We start from the raw sequence: 23,635 nt of genomic DNA, 5'->3' as shown, positions 1-23,635 counted from the left end.
CACTATTACTTGTTTGTTCATTTGTGCATTCTCCTACCACTCCCTTAATGCTTGACCACTGGTCATACTGGTGGGGATGATGGGAGTTGTAGCCGAAAACATCTAAAAGGCACTAGGTTAGGGAAGCTTGCTCTGGAGAACAGAAAATTAATTTGGTCCAGTGTGACAGCTCTTCAGGTATTTGAGGATGGGCAATCTTCTCCAGATTATTGTTTTTATTGTTGTTAGCTGCTCTGAGCCTGGCTTTGGCTGGGGTGGGCGGGATATAAATAATAATAATAATAATAATAATAATAATAATAATAATTTATTAAACATACCCTGTTCCTTCAACATTCCTCTGTATTTGAGCATCTGATGTTTCCTACCTAAATGCAGAACTTGTACATTTATCACCATTGTAATTATTTTTGTTAGTTTGGGGCCAGTTTTCCATCTTATCAAAATAATTGTAGGTCTTGTTTCTGGCTGGTAAGATAGAAATACCCCATCTAGTTGGTATCATCTGCAAATCTGATGACCATCCTTTCCACTCCTTCTAAGCTACTGTATATACAAATGAACAAGCCCAGGCCCAGCAGGGAACCCTGTGGCTCCCCACTTGTCACTTCTCTTCAGGTTGACAAGGAGGCGCTGATGAGCACTTTTTAAGTACTATCCATCTACCAGCTAAAAATCCACCAACAGTAACATTTTTGTGAGTCTGACTTGCAGTACAGTGGTACCTCGCAAGACGAATGCCTCGAAAGACGAAAAACTCGCAAAACGAAAGAGTTTTTCGTTTTTTGAGTTGCTTCGCAAGACGGATTTCCCTATGGGCTTGCTTCGCAAGACGGAAACGTCTTGCAAGTTTGTTTCCTTTGTCTTTCAAGTTTGTTTCCTTTTTCTTAAAACCGTGCATTCACTTCGAGGAGCAACGCATAGCACGCGGTGTGGTAGCCTTTTTTGAGGTTTTTGAAGACTTTGGTGATTTTTGAAGCTTTTCCAAAGTCCGTGCTTCGCAAGACGAAAAAATCGCAAGACGAAAAAACCCGCGGAACGAATTAATTTCGTCTTGCGAGGCACCACTGTATAGATGGTTCAGCTGAAACTACATCAGATTTATTACCCCCCTGAGGGCTAGGCGTCTCTTAGAAAGTCACCGTCAGTGAAAAAGGTGGAATATAAATATAATAACCAGTGCTGTTTAGCTAGAAAAAGAGGTGCCATAACTCACCCTGAACTCACCCTCCCTTGTTCTCTTATAATGGCGATGGCGACCACCTGAAAGGTGTCAGACCCAGTTCTGTTGAGTTCTGGCTGAAAAAAAAGCCCTGGTGGTAGTAGTAGTAGTAGTAGTAATAATGATGATAATAATAATAATAATAATAATAATAATAATAATAATAGAAAGTCTGTCAGATCTGTATTGAGCTGTAAAAGGTCTAATGGTTCTTATGTACTAGAGATAGTTCTGAGGTTCTGAGCACTGTTCCTCATAAAATAGTTTGTGCCATTTTACTATTTGAGAAGATTTGAGGAATGCTCTTAAAATGTTGCCTATGTTCTTCAGCTTCAGTTCTTCAGGTTATTGCACTTCCTTCCCCAGGGTGGGAAACATTTTGGGAACTCGGTGTATCACAGAGTTAGCGTTGAGCTCATTAGCGTTGAGCGCTAATGAAGAAAGGTGGGATATAAATGTAACAAAATCTGTCAGATAATAATGAATAAATAACCTGATACTCTTGAATAAGGCGTATTAAGTTGCAAAATCCATTGTGAGATTTAAGATACTTTTTTTTTTTTTGCTGTCCTTAATTGTGCCAGGGTATGCATTTCTAAAATATATAAATTCTATTTGTAGCAGGTGGGGAAGAGCCTTTGGAAATGTCTTAATGAGGGGTGAGGGCAGTTCAGCTTCAGGATCCTGATTGCTAAATTGGTTGGGCACTCTTATGTCACCCGTGAAAGGTTGGCAGGAGGCAAGCGACCATGTTTTGCAGTCTTGATTACTTTGCCAATGACCACAGGCAAAGACATGATCTGTTCTAATGGTGTGTAGTGGAGTTACATGATAACATCTACTCTTGCCAGTTTTGTGATAACATTCAACTTTTTGTGACATAAAGAAATGGTTGCAAAGTGGTATGGAGGAAGAAAAGAAATAAGGACCCTCCCCAAATTTCTACTTTTTGTTATGTTTGTTTGTTTGTTTGTTTGTTTGTTTATTTATTTATTTATTTACTTGATTTGGGTGGGGGGTAGCTTCCCCCTCCCCCTCTGGCTATGGTTTGCATAATGCCACCTCATGAGCTCGTGGCAGAGGCAACATTTCGTTGGGGATTTTGGATTTGAGGTCCAATTTCTTAGTAATTGTGCTCTTTCAGATTTCATCAGGACTTGTTGAACTGACTTGGATGCAAGTGGAGATGCACTTCTGTGATCATCAATTTTGTGTTTGTGGCTGTAACTGGACTGAGCTATTACAGTGGTACCTCGGGTCAAGAACTTAATTCGTTCTGGAAGTCCGTTCTTAGCCTGAAACTGTTCTTAACCTGAAGCACCACTTTAGCTAATGGGGCCTCCTGCTGCCAGCGGAGCACAATTTCTGTTCTCATCCTGAGGCAAAGTTCTTAACCCAAGGTACTATTTCTGGGTTAGCGGAGTCTGTAACCTGAAGTGAAGGTACCACTGTATTTTTAGTTTTACCCTGAAATAATCTTCATGGTGGGAAAAACTGAAAGTGCTATCCACTACATATTTAGAAGGAAAATAAGTTCCATTTGTATTTTGAGATAGAACTCTTATTAACAGTATAATCTGACTTCCTTATAGTCCCTTCTCTGGGTGATTTTTATTTATTTTGTTTATTTCAGTGACATACATACTAATACAGCGCCCACAAAAACAACCCTTTTCAATGTGTATGTGGGAGGCGGTGGGGGGAGGCTTGTTGTTGTTGTTGTTGTTGTTTTTATTTTTAGATTGTATTTTTATGTTGTGGACTGCCCTGAGATCTATGGCTGAAGGGCAATACAGTATACAAAATAAAGAAATAAAACAAGCAAGCAAGCAGAACTTTGAATGTGTTTTTTTTAAAAAACCTTGATGATTTGGACAAGTCAGTATACATGGCAAATCAAATTGTCACGTTGTATGTTGTGCTAGACCACTAAATATCGTGGGAATCTCCTCTCCCCATAAGGGGGGGGGGGGAGTTTTGCAACTTTCAGCTTCTAGCTGGGTTTGGATCCGATGTTTTGCCTGTCAAGTGAGAAGTGGAGGTGATCCCCCGACTCCGAGCTGCTTTGTTCTCGCCTCGGACGTCCCTCTCGCTCCCCCCTTGGACAGAGGAAGTTACATCAGTCTGCACACTAAAGCAATGGGAGAGCAGTCCGGGCTGCTTGGAAGTGAACTCTCCAGTCTGTTCTCACGGTCTGGATGTGTGCAACTGGCAGCGCAGGAGGCTCCCTGAGAACATTTAGGGAGTATGTAAAATTCACATGCAAAAGAGGGTGACAGGAATCTGGCAGACCCGTCAAGTGAAATTATTAGAAGGGCATGGGCTTGAGTTACAGTCTTCATTGTCTTGACACTGTTGATTTTATGGACTACCTTTTTGTATTGAAATCCAAAGAGAGGGGGTGTCATTATGAATCACCAGGCAGCAGCTCCAAAGACAAGAAGTGATAATTATCTGAGCATAAAGGTACGTCGAATGCAATGGAAAAAAAACCCAAACTCACAAGATAACAGAAATCCTTTTTTGTATTTTTTAAAAAAATGAGCTGTATCCAAGAATAGTTTTATTAGTAATTATTTGTAAATTTAATTAAAAATGTTTCATGGGGGCATTTTTAGCACCATTTATAGTTTGTATGTTGTGTTCAAATAAAACAAATCTACTTTGCTAAATAAAGAGGGCTCCTGTTTTGGTAATGAGTTATTGCCCTCACTAAATTAGAGAAAACCTGTTGAAATTTCAGGAAGTTTTTCTGGTTTCTTGCCTGCAAACATGATGGTTGCTGAATAGGATTCTTCCTTTTGTTCTTGGGCAAAATAATCTGCTTTATTTCTTTTTGTGTAAGACACAGAATTTGTTCTTTTGAAAATACAGGCAGCAGCTTTTATGTCAGAATGTCTGCTTTGCTTGCAATAGGAATTAGTTCACTGAGACAATTCTACAATGAGGTGGACAGCAAAATCACAGAAATGCCTTTGTAATCTTCTACAAGTTGTTAAGAAGATCTTGGTCTTGTATTTTATTCCACTTTTTCGAAATATTTGAAATGAGAGATTTTTCTTTGGGTGCCTTTTGTTCTTTGTTCTTGTATTGATTGCTTTCAAGTTACAGCTGATGGCAACATTTTGAACACTTTTAGATTAAGATATCTGTGATATTAATGCATCAGATATTTTGAAACAGGACAAGCTGTGAAATAGAGAAGATTTTGTTTTAGGAAGCACACATTATGTATTTTTAAAAAACTATGTGCTAGGATTCCGACTTTAAAAGATTTAGCACTGCAACACAAACTGCAGTGCCTGCTGTCTGATGCAGCGAATTGTGTGTTCTGTGTTTTTGTGACTGAACTGCCCCTCTCTGGACGTTGTCATGTTGGGCATAGAATTCAGCCTACTGGGAGCCCAGGCTTTCATGGCTATTGCCTAAGGCTGCTTAGATTAATTCTGAAAGTGGGGGTGGGGAGGGAATGCATTGATGTAGGCAGGAAAACAGTTGTGTGTGTGTGTTTTTTTTTTTTTTTTGCAGTTTCTGTAGGTCTTGATCTGGTAATCTGACTCCTCCAGTAGCCATATCTGTTTGTCACCATCTTTCCCCTTGTTGGCCATGGTGGATCATTTAAGAAATTGATATGAAGTCATAAGTAACAGCACCTCTGGGCATTCACAGAGTGGCTTTTCCTAATCTCTGCACATCACAGCAGTGATTTGTCATCTGCTCTGGCTTCCATTCCTTTTCTGGATTCCAATTCAGTGTTGCTATTAACCTTTAGCACCTTAGGGCTTGCCCAAGACCTTGATATTTCCACTGGAGGTGCTTCTCTAGGTTCCCCCCTCCCTGCATGATGAAATGAGACTGTGAGGGAGAAGACCTTCATGATGGGGGTGCCTTGGCTATAGTAATAGTAATAATAATAATAATAATAATAATAATAATAATTTATTATTTATACCATCTGGCCAGGTTTCCCCAGCCACTCTGGGCAGCTTCCAACAAAACACTAAAATTCAGTAACCTATTAAACATTAAAAGTTTCCCTAAAGAGGGCTTCCTTAGATGTCTTCTAAAAGTTTGGTAGTTATTTTTCTCTTTTGACATCTGGTGGAAGGGTGTTCCACAGGGCAGGTGCCACTACCGAGAAGGCCCTCTGCCTGGTTCCCTGTAACTTGGCTTCTCGCAGCGACGGAACCGTCAGAAGGCCCTCGGCACTGGACCTGAGTGTCCGGGCAGAACGTGGAATGCTTGCCTCAGAAAGGATCTCCTGATGCTGACAGTGGAATATGGAGGCAATCCTTCTTTATTTTACCTTTAGTAAAATCCCCTAAAGCAATGCCTCTTTATTCTTGCTGGCATTTTAATAATTAAGGTTTAGTCCCTTGAGCTATCTTTGATGGGGAGCATGCCTGGACTGTTTTGTGGGCCTGTCTCTATTTTAGATGTGCCAGAACTTTTCATCGTGTGCCGTGCTCCCACTGCAGCCATTTTTAAACTGGTGCCCTGTGCCCACAGCATTTCTACAAAGTTTTAAGTGTGCCCATTAGCTGAGAGAGGTTGGCTAACAGCAATCACTTCACACTAATCTGCACTGCCATGTCTTGCCACATTGCAGATTGCAGATCAGAAATAGAAGCAAAATGCATGGCATACAGCTGATGTGTAGCATCCCCCCGGGAATGGCTGCCAGTCTGCAGCTTTGCAGTGCTGACAATTCCTACTTAAAGCATGGCTTGCTAGATATTGTTCCTCATCCCTAGTACAGGAACTTACACTGCATTCACTTATACAGTCACAGGGTACATATAATAAAAGAGGCATTGTCTGTCTGTAAGGCTCACTCACATTTCTTTGAAGGTAATAATCCCCTTGCAAGTGACTGAATAAAGAAATTGGCGTTCACAGTTGGGGTATTGGTCAGGTGTCCACGCCTGCATAACTTCAACCATGCTGCAACCTAAGGCAAACTTGTGTTCTCCTTTGAACAGTGCTGGAAGAGCATTTGGTATAGAGTCAGCAAATTCTTGTGCTCTCAGAGTTCTTTGCTGCTGTAAACCATTTCAATGAAACAATATTTTGAGACCTCCTTTAAAAGCATGCCTTCAACCAAAGCATTATTTGCTCACCTTCCAGAGATCAATAATACCCCTACAGTAGCTCATTGTCTAAAAACAGCTGCCTGTTTAGCCTTTATTTTGTTTTTGAAGTATTTTCCTTTAAAGTGAAATTCATCAGTCAAAAGAAGTTGCAAGAAAGGTGTGCTGGGACTAAAATGACTTAAAATCCCTTAAAGCCTTCAGGGCTGGGAGTAAATCTGTTTCTATTGTAGGTCATGCTTTGGGGGCAATACAAGACAAGAATTTCTGTATTTATGTGATAACCTACCAGTAGTCCTCATATTAACAGGCGTTGAGCTATAAAGCTGGTGCCAATGGGCTACCTTTATTTTTACATAGGTGAGCATCCTACATCTGTCTCCTTTGAAGGTCAAGGTGGCCTTTGCAAACAATGTTGGCTGTACCTTTAGTATCCAACCCTAACTGTTGGGAAAGAGGTTAAAAAGAGGAAAATTAACCACAAGCCCCCAAATTTGGGATCCTCTCCAAACCTGTGCCCAACTGTTACAGTTGTTTTGCAGCGAAAACCCCACGTTTTGCAGCACCACAGTTAATGGGGCCGTTAAAAAGTTGTGCTGTGAAATTTTAAATAGCATCTTATGTTTTGTGTTTTGTGTTGTAGTGGTTAGAGTGTTGTTTTGGATGTGTGAGTTCCGATACCCTTAGAACTAAGAGAAAGAGTTGCTTCAGAACTGCGGCTACATAAGTATTTGCAGTGGTAAACACATGAAAGGGGAGACTAAGACATCTGAGGCATAAAAATACTCACAAATGACAACACTTCTGAAATTTCTCATTTTAGGACACCTCCCCTACTTAACAGTGAACTTTAGTTATTTCAGCTGGAGGATTTATATCAGGACGATGTGACTGTACAAGTTGCAGGATGAGAGGTAGGCCCTCCCCCACTACTTTGTGGGAGGGTTGTTCATTTTAGTGATGAAGTGGCATGTCCTCTCAGATGTCTCAACAGCTGTTAGGATCAATTGCTAAGGATCAGGGAAGTCCTTGATAGCACAGGTGAGACAGGTAGAAGCACGTTCTGCAGTCTTGCCCACTCAGCCTTACTTTTAAGCTGATAGGATTCCTAATGATCACGAAAGAAATGTTAAGACTGTCCAGGCATTTCCTTTAAAACCAGAAACTTGTCTTATGGTATCCCTCTCTTTTATTACCTCTTAGCAGCATGACACTTCTATAATACTTCTCTAGCAAGGCCTTTGCTTTGTTTGCATGCCCATGAATTGTATTTCAGCATTTCTGTTGCAGCTGCGTCAGGTCACACACGGCTGAAAGTGCAAAAGCTCTGCCTTTGCCAAACTTGCTCCTTCATATAGCTCTCCCCCCTTGTTTGCGCCATACCAAATGCACAGCCCCCTTCTCATCACTATTTTTAAACTAATCCCCTCCCACCTTATTGTTGCTACTCTTGACTTTTTTATTCTTTTGTAAAGGTGTTCCAGGTAAATTTGGACAACTTTTCATTAATCAGTAACACTTTCAAAAGTGTTCCAGTTTTCACTACTAAATCCCTAATTGTGAAGAATCTTTTACAGAATAAAATGCTTCAATGGGGGCAGGGGAGCACAGGTAAAAAGAAAATATTGGAATGTCTCTGCTGCTTTCAGGAATTCTCATCTTGTCCCTCCTACAACAGTCCAGAAAACCTTTTACTTGTTTGGATAGCTGCTGCCGTAGTCCCTGGGTGCTGAGCTCAGTCTCCTGAGGACTGTTTGCTCTTTTGCTACTGCTGCTGCTGCTATTATTATTTATTAAATGAATCTGTTGCCTAACAACACAATTAAAATGTGGCATATAGCCCTGCAAAGGCCAGTTTTTAAAAATACATTAATCAACACTGACAACAAACCTCCAATTTAAACAGAAGGTAAAATATAAACTAAACCCCCATTCAGAATACAGTGATACCTTGGGTTAAGAACTTAATTCGTTCTGGAGGTCAGTTCTTAACCTGAAACTATTCCTAACCTGAGGTACCACTTTAGCTAATGGGGCCTCCCGCTGCTGCCGCGCCACTGCTACGCAATTTCTGTTCTCATCCTGAAGCAAAGTTCTTAACCTGAGGTACTATTTCTGGGTTAGCGGCGTCTGTAACCTGAAGCGTCTGTAATTCAAGGTACCACTGTATAAAAATGCCCTGAGAAAGGTACTCTAAATTGCTAATAATAGTTGCTGCTGCAGCTTTAAACTTTTAAAAATACTAAAAGCCTGGTGGGAAATAGAGGCGTATACATTTTTGCAAAGTGTGGAGAAGGCGAATGCAGTGGTACCTCAGGTTAAGAACTTAATTCATTCTGGAGGTCCGTTCTTAACGTGAAACTGTTCTTAACATGAAGCACCAGTTTAGCTAATGGGGCCTCCCGCTTCCACCGCGTGATTTGTGTTCTCACCCTGAACAAAGTTCTTAACCCGAGGTACTATTTTTGGGTTAGCGGAGTCTAATCTGAAGCGTCTGTAACCCAAGATACCACTGTAGTAAAAAGCTTTTCTCCCTCTCCCATGACACAAGAACTCCAGTGGGCATCCAGTGAAGCTGAACATTGGAAGACAAAAGGAAGAACTTCTTCACACCGTGCATAGTTTATATATGGAATTCACTCCTGCAAGAGGTAGTGGTGGATGTCTTTAAAAAAGGATTAGACCAATTAATGGCGATGAAGGCTACCAATAGCGGCTAGCCATGATGGCTGTGCCCTCTCCCCAGAAGCAGTGCGCCTCTGAATACCAAGTGGGGAGAGCGCTGCTTGTGGGTTTTGCGTGGGCATCTGGTGGGCCACCATGGGAATGGGGTTCTTGATGGGCCCTTGGCCTGATCCTGCAGACTTTTCTCACGTTCTTACATATGATGTAACACATCAAGTGGTTAGTGAAGTTTGACCTCTAGGATGTGAGCTAAAACAGGCAGATCCTGACTGGAAACAAAATTCTTTTGGCGTTCACCTAAGTAAATAATTTGAAATTCCCATTGTAGGGCAAAATCTGTTCAGGGATGTGCACTGCTGTCATGCTTGGGGAGCTTGTTCAGTTTCCGTGCACACTTTCGAAAACTGCTGTCTTTCCCTTGGAGAAAAACTGTTCAAACTTGCATGGGGATTTCCAAAGAGGATGTGGGCTTTATCTCTGGAGAGCAAAATGATTTTGCAGATGCCAAAAGCTTCTGTTTGTTTAGACTTATCTAAACCATAAAGAACCTTGTGGACAATAAAGGAATTTTTAATCAAAGCCTGAGAGCTTTTTTTGTTACTTTGGGGGATCCTCCTGGAAATCATAAGCTTACCTCCAGAAAGTTAATAAATAGACGGCCACAAGCACAACAGCATTAAGAAACTTCTGGTGTTTATTTCCTGAGCCATTCCTTGTGCTGTTTGCAAGACCCTGGGTGAGATTCGGTGTTGTGTCAGTGGGTGTGACGGGAGCTCCCGGCCCCTGCAGCTTTCCATGCTTTCCATGCTTTGCGAAAGTCTGTTGCCATGCCGCTGAAATAGGGTTAGGAAGAGTATAAGGGAAACTGGTCACGGTTTTTCATTATGTGCAACAGTGTGAAAATTTTGATAAGGTTGTGACACTGTGGTGCATATATGTTAGAAAGTCTAAATAATGTAAATAGAAATGTGAAATCAGGATCTTTCCCATTTTTTATTTTGAAAATATGTCTAAACTGCTGTGCTGCCCTCACTATTTTCAGTGTTTTGACTTGGTCAGATGTGCTGGTTTGTTTGTGAGTAGGGGAAAGTGGGTGATCTTTATCTCTCTGCTACCAACACTGCTCTATTGCTCTATAGTTTATAGGGGATGTGAGTAATCTGAAGGTCATGAAAGTTCTTTGTGCTCATGTCTAGGCTACAAGGCTTGATTATGGGATGGGGGGAGGGACCTATGAGCAGTCAGAAGGTGAAGAATGTGAGTTACTTCTCTGGAAAGTGTGTCCTGGTACCATCACCACTGCAATATAATTGTACTAAGAGAAGCTTTAGTGATATTGGAATCCAACAGAAGGGAACCGAGTGCTAAACCCCTTATCTGAAGCCCCAAACAAGATCAAGTGCAAGGATTCAGCCAGAATATTTATAAATTGACTCAGCAAGTGCTCCATTTCCCCCTGTACAGAGTAATCTGTGACTGAGTCAGAATGAGACAGCAAGTAACCTTTTCACCTTCTGATTTTATAAATTGGCTAGAAATCCAAACTTACAACTTTTATGAGATAGTTGTTAACAAGTCTGGACTGGACAGTGTCATTGTATGAGTGGACAAGAGAGTCTGAGCCTGTGTTAGATCACCAGCTGGGATGTGAAGTGGAGTGAAAAGCTCTCTTCCAGTGGTTCCACTCCTATCTATCAAGTGCCTTGGTATTTATACTATGGTGCTCTCACATGATCTGCTGTGTCCAAAAATATGTTTAAACATCCTAATGAAGTCGTTGGGAGAAGGTGTCTAGAGATCTGGGGTATGATATCTTTGCTGCACAGATGACAACCCCATCAGTAGCATCCTGACCCAGAGAAGGAACTATGGGACCCCAGTTTTCCATGATTTAGTAACATATAGTCATACCTTGGGATGAATACGCTTCAGCTTAAATATTTTCGGGTTGCGCCCCGTGGTGACCAGGAAGTAACGGAGCATGTTACTTCTGGGTTTCGCCGCCTGCGCATGAGCAGACGCTCAAAATGACGTCACGTGCATGTGTGGAAGTGGCGAAACACGACATGCGCTGTCGCGTCTTGCATCCTGAGGTACCACTGTACAAGCTTGATTACTGTAAAGTGTGATATATAGGGTTGGTGTGCCTTTCAAAATTGTTGTTAGTTTTTTAAAAGAAACGTTAACTTATAGAGAACACAGTAGTCAAGCTGTTGAAAGGGGTTAACAGGCTCATTTTAACCCTATGCTGAAAGAGCTTAATTGGCTTTCTGTTTGTTTCTCTGCACAATTCAAAGTGCTGCTTCTAACCTTTCATTCCCTAAAAGGGGGTGATGAACCTGTGGCCCTCAAGATATTGTTGTATTATATAATGCACATCACCCCTGACCATTGGCTGTGTTTGCTTGCTGTGACTGATGGGAGTTCTCGTCCAACAACATTGGGTGGGTCACAGACTCCCCACCCCTCCGCAAATGGTCTAGGGCCAGTTCCCTGAAGAAGTGCCTACTTCCATGTTTTGTACTACTTGTTTGTTCACAGGCACTACTGCATTTGAGTTTAAGATATTGCTAAAAAACACACAGACACAGTTTAAATCAGGGGAGAGATTGTGTGTTACTTCTGATGATATGGATGACATTTACAGTGCTACCTCGCAAGACGAATGCCTTGAAAGATGAAAAACTCACAAAACGAAAGAGTTTTTCGTTTTTTGAGTTGCTTCACAAGACGGATTTCCCTATGGGCTTGCTTCGCAAGACGGAAACGTCTTGCAAGTTTGTTTCCTTTGCCTTGCAAGTTTGTTTCCTTTTTCTTAAAACCGTGCATTCACTTTGAGGAGCAACTCATAGCACGCGGTGTGGTAGCCTTTTTTGAGGTTTTTGAAGACTTTGGTGATTTTTGAAGCTTTTCCAAAGTCCGTGCTTCGCAAGACGAAAAAATCGCAAGACGAAAAAACTCGCGGAACGAATTAATTTTGTCTTGTGAGGTACCGCTGTATTAACTTGAGTCCTGTTTTTTCTTTGAAAGCTTATACATTAGTCACGCATCCAAACTGATCTGCGTGTCCAGCATCAGCCGTGTTACAGCACTGGGTGCTCATCTGCCATCTAATGGGATCAATCAATACATGCTTATAATTATCCCTGATGGACTCTCCCATGTTCAGAGATGGTGTATCACATAACACTGTTGCCACAAGCACGCTGAAATTCAATTACCCCAGCAACGAAATACTGCATTTGGAGTACTTGAGGGAAATTCGGGTTCCCTTTGTCAGTTATTCTCTTCGATAACTTCACCAGATATTTGGATCTCACTTTGCAATAGCCTAGGAACAATTTCATGTTCGTGCAACAAAATGGCAGTCTGGAAAAGTCCCTCACCTGTGCATTTGACTTTTGCTGACCTTGGTCCTTTTATTTCCCTGCTGCCTTTGTTTCATAGCTGCAAACCCTTAAAAGATTGTAAGGGGGACTGCAGGCCTTGCAAGCAATGAAAATTACAGTCATAAGTTCCCCTAAAAGCTTTACGTGAAACCAAGATTATTCTAAATGAGAAAGGCTTGCTCCAGCAAAGCGCTCAAAGGCTTGGGCAAGGTGTTGGAAGAGGGAAACAGTAAGGGAACTTGCCCAGGCAGGCACATTCTTAATCCCCCAAAAGAAGCAAGTGACCGCAACAGGACACTGGGTGTTGGGATGAAATCAGGCCAAATCTTTATTATTATATTATATGGAGGATTTGGGGTAGGATCAGTTCATCATTCCACTCTCCCCATACTGGTGGAATGGGATTCAATGAGGCTGCACCCCAGTAAACCCATTCTGAGGGAACTGGCCAGTGCTGACCCCTGTTGTGGTGCTAGCCAAGCTGGCAAGCTCTCACTGGGAGACTGGGGAGAGGATTCCAGCCAGGCAGAGACCCAGCCCGAGCTTGGGGCGTGCCAGGGCCAATCCTCCCCTCAAGCCCCTTATGGGAGACCCCCCCCCCCTTCACCTACCCAATACCATTTCTGCCAAGGTCCCAGTTGACTGTGCTGTCCTCAGACTGCCTGAGCCTGCAATAATTAAAATATCTGTGTTGGGAGAGTTAATGTTGAAGAAGGAGATACTCCTACAAGGTCCACACGATTCATTTTTGAATCATTAGGTAATTCACTACCCCAAGTTGGGCATTGGGGGGGGGGTAGTTACCATTAATGGGACGCAGGTGGCGCTGTGGGTTAAAGCCTCAGCGCCTAGGGCTTGCCGATCGAAAGGTCGGCGGTTCGAATCCCTGCGGCGGGGTGCGCTCCCGCTGCTCGGTCCCAGCGCCTGCCAACCTAGCAGTTCGAAAGCACCTCCGGGTGCAAGTAGATAAATAGGGACCGCTTACCAGCGGGAAGGTAAACGGCGTTTCCGTGTGCGGCTCTGGCTCGCCAGAGCAGCGATGTCACGCTGGCCACGTGACCCGGAAGTGTCTCCGGACAGCGCTGGCCCCTGGCCTCTTAAGTGAGATGGGCGCACAACCCCAGAGTCTGTCAAGACTGGCCCGTATGGACAGGGGTACCTTTACCTTTTACCTTTAGTTACCATTAACTTTGATGATGTTGTAAAATGATAGCTGTAACAGTTTGATGGAATCTCCCATGTTCAGAGATGGTGTATCTGAGGGCCAAATGCTAGGTGCAAAGCAGGTTGCACACAAGCCAACTTCATCTCCTCTGTGTGAGACTTCCACACCCATAAGTGGCTTAATTCGTGAAACAAAACAGCATATCTCTCATAGTGACAAGTGCATTAGAATCTGCTCTGTGCTGTAGACAGCCCTGGCTCAAAACCTGTTGAAATCAGAAGTTTTCCTGTTGATTCTATAATCTCCGTTTGGTGGGTACACAGTGCTGGACTCAATGGACCTTTCATGTGATCCAGCAAGGAAATGTTGGGAAACTTAAAAAAAAAACTTTTTTCTCTCTCTGGGGCTCTGAAACTGGTTAATTTTAGACTTGTACCATTGGCCTGCCCGCAGAAGGGAGGACACTAAGAAGGGCTTAGTTAATCACAAATAAATCACTGGGATACCGGCCAGCGGTGAGCTCTCCGTCTCTGGAATGCTTTGGTACCAGGAAGTTTCTATCACCAAAACAATGTATTCTGGGGAAAGGTGGGAAGAAGAGCCTGCACAGCTGCAGTGCTAAAATCTTAGGCCCCTCTTTTATGTGGAGCAGGAAAGTAAAGCCTTGGAGGCGGCCAAGCTTTTCGGTTATTTCCACTTAACCCCGGTATGTTTTTGTTCCGTCGTCTTTCCCACCTAATCTGAAATGGTGCATAGTTTATATCAATGAAAAACAAAGTTAGCAAGCAATGTTTTAAGCACTACATATCTAAGCAATTGTGCCAAATCATTTGGTTAATCATTGAAAAGGCTAAGTTGTGGTTCACACATTTGTGTATGTCATTTGATTTACTCAGTATTTGATTACTGTCTGCCAAACTCCTGCCATTGGAAAAGCCACACTTGCCAGCTTGCCAAGCAATCCAGATATTTCATCTTTGAGGGATCATTTGCACACAGTGTTCAAAACTCCCATTGTTCTAGGCGCATTTTGCGACATGGAATTTCATCAGTGCGAGCAGTTTCTGAGCTCTGGGTGCAGTACTGCACCTAAGATTACAGATTAAAACTGCAGAGTGGGAGGAGAGGCCTCATCACTTCCAGCCACTCTCTGAAGACTGGATAAGAGACCCTCCTAAGAATATTGTGACCATGTGAAAAATGAACATAATACTTTAACTGTAGTTCATTCATTTTCAGCTTTGCATACTTGTTATAAAAAACTGTTGCGTCCATAATCTAGGTTTAAGGGGTGCCATTTAGCTCCTAGCTTTCATATCTCAGTTTCTAACATGGTTTTGCTCAGGCTTGTGTGAAGGCTCAGCACTGTAGTCATCAAGTGATAGACATACACGTTCTCCACCTGTTCCTCTTTCTTCCAGTATTCCTTCCCATGCCCCACTGGTCTCCCATTAGGTTGGATTTTAGATTGTAAGCTCCTTAGGGCAGGGACTTAACCTCTTGTTCATTATGCTATGCATAAATTGATGAGACCTGATGACATATTCTTGTTTGAAGTAGCCCTTTGCTTGCAACATTGAAACTGGAAACTTTTCCTTAGGATTTTGTTTGGTTTTATATATTTACTTAAATTGTATGTCACCCTATACCCATAGATCTCAGGGCAGTTCACAAAATAAACTCACAAAATAAAAAAACAACAGAAAACACATAATAAAAATAGAAAACAAAGACAACCCAATAACCTCCCCCTCCACAACACATTTTAAAAGGACATTGGATGTCAAGCAACCAAAGACCTGGTTAAAAGGGAATGTTTTTGCCTGGTGCCTAAAGGTGTATAATGAAGATGCCCGCCACACCTCCCTGGGGAGAGCATTCAACAAATGGGGAGCCACCACAGAAAAGACCCTTTCTGGTGTTGCCACCCTCTGGACCTCTTGTGGAGGAGGCACATGAAGACGGGCCTCGGAGGATGATCTCAGGGTCCAGGTAGGTTAATATGGAAAGAGGTGGTCCTTGAGGTACTGCGGAAGTTATACCCTGCCTTTTCCCTTGACAAGGGACTCAAGGAAACTTGCAGATAAAAATAAAAACAGCTAAAAGCATTGGGGGGGGTGATCAATAATAAAAAAAAGCATTGATAGAGTTAAAACTACACACACACACACACACACACACACACACACACTATTAGAAACATGTTGGAGAGCAAACTTCTCTTGTGTAAAGTGCCCTGACTGTGTGTTTGTGTGTGTGTGTAGGAATGGGAGTATGTGATGGTGTGCTGGTCTCCTGCTTTCCTTCAGCACCAGCAGAAGCCAGAGATTGGGGCGGGGGGAGCTCAGCAGAGGCTAGGAGCCTCCTGAGAGGGAGGAGAAAGACTAAGACTGAGGGGCTACAAGGTTTTATTGGGGTTTCCTTGCTTGGAAGTTGCTGTCTGGTGCAGGGCTTTGCCTCATCCCCACCCTGCCTCCCGTAGCCTCATCCCCCACCACTCTCTCCTCTCCTCTTTCTGAGCCTGGCAAAGCTCACTGCATAGTACGCAAGAAGACTGGACCTAGGATGGGATGAAGCAGAGGCTTGACAACCATATGTCAGGAGTGCTCTGATGGTGTTTCCTGCTTGGCAGGGGGTTGGACTCGATGGCCCTTGTGGTCTCTTCCAACTCTATGATTCTATGAAATGCATTATTGGCTGGTAACAGGGACTATCCACCAGAGTCCTCCTTCACATCTAAATTATATAAATCAGTCACTGTGCAAGATGGCTGTTTGGCCATTCGATGGGTCTTCTCACCCTCCTAAAGGCTTTTTTTTGGGGGGGGTCTATATGTTGAATTATTTTTTTCCTGGAGGGAAGTTCCAGGGTGGGGCGAAGTGTGCAGGCAGGAGATGGAGGTCCGGTCTCTGTTCTACCAAATGGACCTCAAGGGCAGCAACAAGCAGCACTGAGTGAGAGGTGATGAATTTATGAAGAGGGATGGGGCAGGGAGAGGGCACTGGTTGGGGAAGGCACCACCGTCCTTGCAAATAGCAAGCATTTACCCCTTTGCATGTTAAAATAAGACCTTGTGCATCCCACCTGATTTGGTAATGGGGTGGGGATTTGAACAAGAAAATGTGGCTGCCCCTGCCATGCCTAGTTTGGCCCTCAGTTGGAACTATCCTGGACAACATCCCTCCTGACTTCCTGACAGATCTTGAATAGTAGCAGTCATAAGAAGTGAGGAGGGGTGGCACTTATTGCAGGTTTCTGTCACCTGCTTCAGTTTGCCTCATGGGTGGACCAGCCCTGCCTATAGAATCAGATGAAGCTGGTGGGAGTGTTTATTAGTCATGTTTCTTCTCTGCCAATATCAAGCTACATGGAAAGAGTGTTATTGGAGGCTATATTGCTTAAACATAAAGGTTTCATTTATGAAGTGCAAGTTAAAGCTCACTGGCACTGAAAAGATATCCAGAGATAAGGATGGGGGGGGGGGGGAGATTCGAATCAGTTTGCATTTATAGCTGAATTTATCAAATTCACACTTTCTGAAACAATATGAGAATCAAAACACAGCCATCATTCAAAATTCACACATCTGAATTTTTAAGCGTAGTTCTCCATTCAAACAGCATTTACAAAACTGCATATGAAGAACGGCTAAGGGAGCTGGGCATGTTTAGCCTGGAGAAGAGGAGGTTAAGGGGTGATATGATAGCCATGTTCAAATATATAAAAGGATGTCACATAGAGGAGGGAGAAAGGTTGTTTTCTGCTGCTCCAGAGAAGCGGACACGGAGCAATGGTTCCAAACTACAAGAAAGAAGATTCCACCTAAACATTAGGAAGAACTTCCTGACAGTAAGAGCTGTTCGACAGTGGAATTTGCTGCCAAGGAGTGTGGTGGAGTCTCCTTCTTTGGAGGTCTTTAAGCAGAGGCTTGACAACCATATGTCAGGAGTGCTCTGATGGTGTTTCCTGCTTGGCAGGGGGTTGGACTCGATGGCCCTTGTGGTCTCTTCCAACTCTATGATTCTATGATTCTATTCTATGATTCTATATATTAAAGGAAAATTTGCTTTAAAATGAATATAGCAGTGAAAATATACAGAAATGCATTATATTAGGAGAAGGTCCTTGCAAAAATGCATACACTAGTCAAAATTGTGTTTATTAGGAGAAATTCACACTAAAAAAATTGATAAATATTTTTGGGCGGAGAAATGCACAAATTGCTGCAGAAATGTGGGGAATTGAATTAAAGATTCAAAAAATGTGAAACAGAGAGAACCAAAATTGCGAGATCTTTCCATCTCTATCCAGAAATGTTTAAAATATTCTGGCATTTTCTGCCTCAGGTTTCCTTGCGGTCTCTTTAGATTTGTATTCCTATGATTTAGAACAGTTTTTTCCTCTACGACGATGTGGCACAGAAGGAATGTGACCTTATAGTAAACGTTTACACAGTTGGGGTTTCCATGGTTACTAAGAGGATGTGACATATTATGAGACAAACTCAGGAAGTAGGATGGTGGCGGTTTGGGTGGCTCCTTGGTGTGCAAAAAGCTTTATGGCTCCCCTTTGCTTGCGCTGGTTCTGGCCTACGGATCCTCCCTCCTCCTTTCCCTCCCATTTATGTTAGCAAGGGTTGGGAACTAAAGTGTCACTGCAGTGTTTGCTGATGTTGGCGGGTTTTGTCTCTCAAAAGAAACCCAACACCAGCCTATGTACACACAAGTTCTCTTCCTGCCAGGGAGGGGCTAATTGCCATGCCAACCCCTGTGCAAATATATCATGGTGATAACAGAGTCAAAAGCAGTTCGGTCATTGCAAGATCCTGAGAGGACGCTCTGTTTGTTTCCTGAGCCTTGCCCTCAGCACTCTGGACCTGCATGGTTCAGGCAGCAGTCTGGGAATCCAGTATTGTCTATTGCGACTAATATCTTCTGTCTTCAGAGTTACACACACAGAGGTCTTTCATGTCACCTGCCGCATGATCCTTTTTAAGTAGGAAGGACTGGAAATGGGACTGAGTGGAAAGCAGGTGTTGTGCCCCTCAGTTGCAGTTACTCCCCTGGGGCTTTGCAGCTGTGGAACACACAAGGAAATCAAAAGCATTAATATGCAGTATATCAGATGTTTCACAACTTTTGGAAATGTTCTCATATGTGAAAGCTATGGGACAAAAGTTATTGTTACAACTCAATAGAATTTTCTCCATGAGGTCTGGCGGGTGGCAACACAAGAGCAAGCCTTTTCTGTGGTGGCTCCCCATTTGTGGAATGCTTTCCCCAGGGAGACTCTCCTGGCACCTTCACTACATTAACCTTGAGACGCCAGGTGAAAAGGTTCCCCTATAACCAGGCCTTGGGCTGATTAAAGAACCTCTGTGTTTGTTGAAGGGGGCTATTGGGTTGTTGTTGCTGTTGTTCTAACTATGATAGGTATTTTGTGTTTGCTTTTTGCATTTTTATGCTGCAAACCACCCTGTGATCTTCAGAGGAAGGGTGGTGTATAAATTTAATACATTAAGAATAATAAATAATAATTTTGAGAAAGTAATCTACTCAAAGAGGTCCTAGACTGGCAGGCCTCTCAGTAAATGGGGGATGGAATTCAAAGGGAATTGTTCATCTGTGTGAGAGTCTTCCTATTTCCAGGGTTTGCATGCTTTCGTTTTGTCCTCTCTCTTCCAAAGGACACGGCACCTTGGATTGGTAGTGGTGGATAAACTTGTTGTTTGGGTACATTTATCCATTATTTTCTCTTTGAAGAAACCCTGGAAAGTGTCTGGGGAACCCCAAGGTTTGCTATGACACAGTTTGAAAACCCAGGGTAGTTAATATTGTTTTTCTGTGTAGAATCTACACTTCTTCTCTATTGCCTAACACTGTGATTTTTATTTATTTATTTCAGAACTCTGAATCCCTCGATATTTATATCCAGAATACACTTTCCTCTCTATATCCGCCTTTTGAGGCCACAGCTGCTACTGTTCTGTGGCAGCTTTTCAGCATTGTTGAAAAGTTTTATCACGGAGATGGTCTCAGATGTCTAATTGATTTTCTTGTTCCTGCCAAGAGAGTCTTACAGTGTATCCAACGGGAAACCTGTGTAAGTATATTTGTATCTACTCTGGCAAAACAAAGACTCTTTGTTCATTATCCAAGCATGAGGAGGGCGGAATAAGATGCTGTTTAATCTTTTAACTGCTAGGCAAACGAAACCCTAGATAACCATGGGAAAGTTCATTCTAGTAAGACACTGGAAAGCGAAGCATCAAGTTTTGTATTTGTTTGGAATATAATTCCATGAATTTGTGCTGTAGTACATTTCAGGAGAATGGTAGGAGGGTTATTTTATATTTCACTACAGAATTTATATTGTTGGGCCAATAAATGATAAGAGGGTAAGAAAAATGATTTATGATTGTAATTTGTGTGTGTGCTTTCTTTTCATGGGCATCAGAATTTGAGTAAATCATTGCAAGTCTAGCATGAACTTGGTTAGGCGGCTTTAAATGGCCAGTATTGATAGCTTTATGTTCCATGAATTTGTCTAATCATCTTTTAGTGGCCATCACTGCCTCTCGTGGGAGCAAATTCAGTAAGTTTAACAATGCACTGTGTGAATGTTATTTCTCTTCTCTGTCCTGAATCTTCAAACATTCATCTGCATCAAATGTCCTAGTATTATAAGAGGAGAAAAACTTTTCTCTATTCACTTTCCCCCACACCAGGCTTAATTTTTTATGCTCTATCATGTCTCCTCTTACTTGCTTTGTGACCAGAACCATATACAGTCATACCTCGGGATAAATACGCTTCAGGTTGAGCGCGTTCGGGTTGCACTCCGCAGTGACCCAGAAGTAACGGAGTGTGTTACTTCTGGGTTTCTCTGCTCGCGCATGCGCATACGGTCCCGTTCGCATCCTGAGGTACCACTGTACTGTTTTCCAAGTGCAATCACACCATAGATTTGTTTATTATGATACTGGCAGTTTTGTTTTCATTCTGTTTCCTGATAGATTTTGTCCCAGTGTGCATCACTTTACAGCAGCTTACACTGACTTGCATTTGATTTCCTGATTCTCACTCACCCAGTTTTGAGAGATTCTTTTGGAGCTCTTTGCAATCACCTTCTGTTTTAACCATCCTCAACAGTTTCATATCATCAGAAAACTTGGCTCTACTATTCCTTGATAGGGTGGACCTCTGTTTGGGAGAACGGTCCATTTATTATTACTTTTTGCTTCCTGATTCTCAACCAGTTACTGATCCACAAGAGGACCTCTCACCTTATTCCATGATTGCAAAGGTTACTCAGGAGTCCTTTGTGAGCTGCTTTGTAAAAAGCTTTTTGAAAGTCTCTTAAGTGCACAGTGTCTTACTTTTTACAGATAATCATGCTTTTTGCTGATCTTCTGGTGCAGTAATTTGCCTAGTTCCCCCCTACCCTCATTTGTGTCAAATAAGCATAATTGTGCATAACCTGCACTAGACATATTAAAATTATCTGTCATGAAAATCTGAATTCTCCACTTAGTACTGCATGCTTTGCTTTTCCTGTCCTTCCACAGAACTGAAGTGTGTACATAGTACTGGGTATTTGAGGACTGTGCTTGATATTTGACACCATAGGTTTAGTTGGAAGTGTCTTTAATACCTTGGTTTGTTAGAGAACAATCAAATCTATCTAATCATTTCACCATGCATGTTTCACATCTGTCCAAGCTTCGGGCAGTAGTAACTCAAAATTGCTAATAGATAATTAAGAAATTTTGGTTCAGAAGCTGAGCAACTTTTATTCTTATTAGTATGATAAAGAGTATAGAAAACAAAACTCTGTTCAAACAATCAAACATTTTTAGTTACATATTTTTAATGTGAAATACGACTTGAGTACTTGAATCTTTCCCTGTTCAAAGGCACGCACAGCCTAATTATTACCGTTTCAAGTTTATTCTCCATCCATAGAAGTCAGTTAATTCTTCAGCTGGCTTCTTTGTGAGCAGGACCACTTTCTTGGCTGGGAGTGAAGCGGAAGGAGAGAGTGGTTGCCCACCTTGTGAATGCAACTTTCTCAGGAATGCAATTATTCAGGAAATCACTTGAAGATTTACAGCCCCCAGACTGCAACTCAGTAGGGAGGCAAAAGAATTTATAGCCCAGTGTTTGTGCAAAGTACTGAGGCTCAACAGGAGTCAGAGCAAGGGATTTAGTGACTGTTTAATTGTAGCCGCATAAAGGACAGTTCTGTTTCCACAATGAACTGTGTACGATTATTCATTGCCCTGATGACAGAGGCTTCAGCCCTCAAATGCCACTCTTCTTCTGCTTTGCCTCAGCAAGTATTTCTTTCCCCCTCTTTTGCTGGCAGCTTTCAGTTTCCTGACTGGGAAACTGTAGCTATCATGGTCTCTGCTGATACAGTAGAAATAGCGTATTTTCCCAGCTGAGTTAATTGCTGGTTTGGGGGCAAGGAGGAGAGATTGATGTTTTAGTCTCAAAATAATCTGGAAACAGATTATGCAAGAGTAACCTCTTTTTATTTATTTTATCACCACAGTGAATTTTGCTGCTCATAATAATGTTCTTTATAGTATACCAGGCTCTGCTAGGCATTATCAGAAGTTGGATTTATGCTGATTTGAATGTTACGCAAAATAGTAACATGAAAAGGGTGTGGATCCCAACGCCACACGTGTTCTCTCCAAATCAATCGCAACTGGAGCGTGAAGATGTAGATTCACTGCCACTTCTGAAGCCCAGCTGGCTGCACTTGCTGTCACAGCAGTGGGGCCCAAATTGGGCCCTTCTGTAGGAGCCAGAGCAACTTCAAGCAGAGCATGGCTGGCAAAGTTCCACCTCCAGCACCATTTGGGGGCCCTTCCACAGGTTACTGTCATGCCTGCAGTGGGTGCCTTCATTGTGGTGGAACCTTCCCTCTGCCAGTAGAGGCTGAAGGCCAACAAACTGGGATATCCACTCAGGCTCCACCCTCTCTAGCAACACACACTGGGGGTTAGGATTGCAGCCTGTGTCAGGGTTCAATTTAAAGCATGCTTCCTTAGCAAAAATACTGTTGAACTCTGTGGCACTTATTTCCAGATATAAACAATTCCTTTTCTGACTGTTTATTTAATTTCTCACAGCAATTAAGTATCCTTACTTACTGGAAAGTGCTTACGGATGCTGTACTTGCATAGACTCCACAGAATCTAAGGGTTCATTCATACTTGCGCTTGTCCCATGCCTAGAAAGTGTGAATCTGAGCTGTTTTCTGTTTGTCCCACACTTGCTTGGCATAGGTCCAAGCGGTTTTGCCCTAGGCCCACTGCTTTCTCCTGGAAATGCTATTCTTTAGTGATAAATTGGAACAAACATCAATCCAGAGAAAACCCAATTGACATTTGCTCCAATTCAGCAGTAAATATTGGGTTTTCCTGGAAGAAAGCGGTGGAGCAAGGGTCTGGATGAGCAAGTCTGGATGAGCCCTAAGTGTTATCAGACGTAATGACGAATATATGAAACTGTCTTACATTGACCTTCTAAAATACTTTAAAAAATAAATTATGGATGCTGTGGATTGAATCTTGGAGCTTTTGCATACGAAGCAAATGCCATGCCACTACATTTTCAGTTGAAATAAACGCTTTATTTTGAAGGGTTTATTTTCATTTTAGTACATCATAGCTATGTAAAACTTACTAGGATGCAATGGCTATTTACTTTTGAGACCTGTTGAGTGGTATTGATAGGCAAGCCTTAGTTGAAAGGACGAATTGACCCTTAAGGAAAGTTGAATATGTGCAAAAGACAACCCACAGTATTAGTAGTTTATATACGTTTTGCAGGCACTGGATGCATGTGAAGTTGTAGCTGGAGTTTTGGATATTGGATATTATAAACCAGTTAGCTTAATGTCTGGCCCAGGCAATCTGGTGGAATGTATTGTTAAGGATAAAATAACCAAACATATAGAAGAACAAGCCTTGCTGAACACAACCAGCATGGCTTCTGTAAGGGCAAGCCTGTCTCACAAACCTATTAGAGTTATTTGAGGGTGTCAGCAACCACATAGATAGAGGTGATCT

The 23,635-nt window shown here is 42.4% G+C and overlaps 1 protein-coding gene across 1 annotated transcript in view; it reads left to right on the top strand.

Annotated features, from left to right (window-relative positions):
- The first annotated feature begins 3,362 nt into the window (after nt 1–3,362).
- PLEKHG4B (pleckstrin homology and RhoGEF domain containing G4B) overlaps nt 3,363–23,635 on the top strand; it is a 67,574-nt gene continuing 47,301 nt past the window's right edge. Inside the window, exons 1-2 of the mRNA XM_079950197.1 lie at nt 3,363–3,688; nt 19,456–19,653. Coding sequence (XP_079806323.1) covers nt 3,632–3,688; nt 19,456–19,653 — 255 coding nt within the window. The 5' untranslated portion in view covers nt 3,363–3,631. The remainder of the gene's footprint in view (nt 3,689–19,455; nt 19,654–23,635) is intronic.

Source organism: Podarcis cretensis, assembly GCF_951804945.1.
Source record: "Podarcis cretensis genome assembly, chromosome: 13".
Lineage (NCBI taxonomy): Eukaryota > Metazoa > Chordata > Lepidosauria > Squamata > Lacertidae > Podarcis > Podarcis cretensis.
The sequence above is the reverse complement of the archived record's forward strand: the minus strand, read 5'-3'. Positions and strand labels throughout refer to the sequence as shown.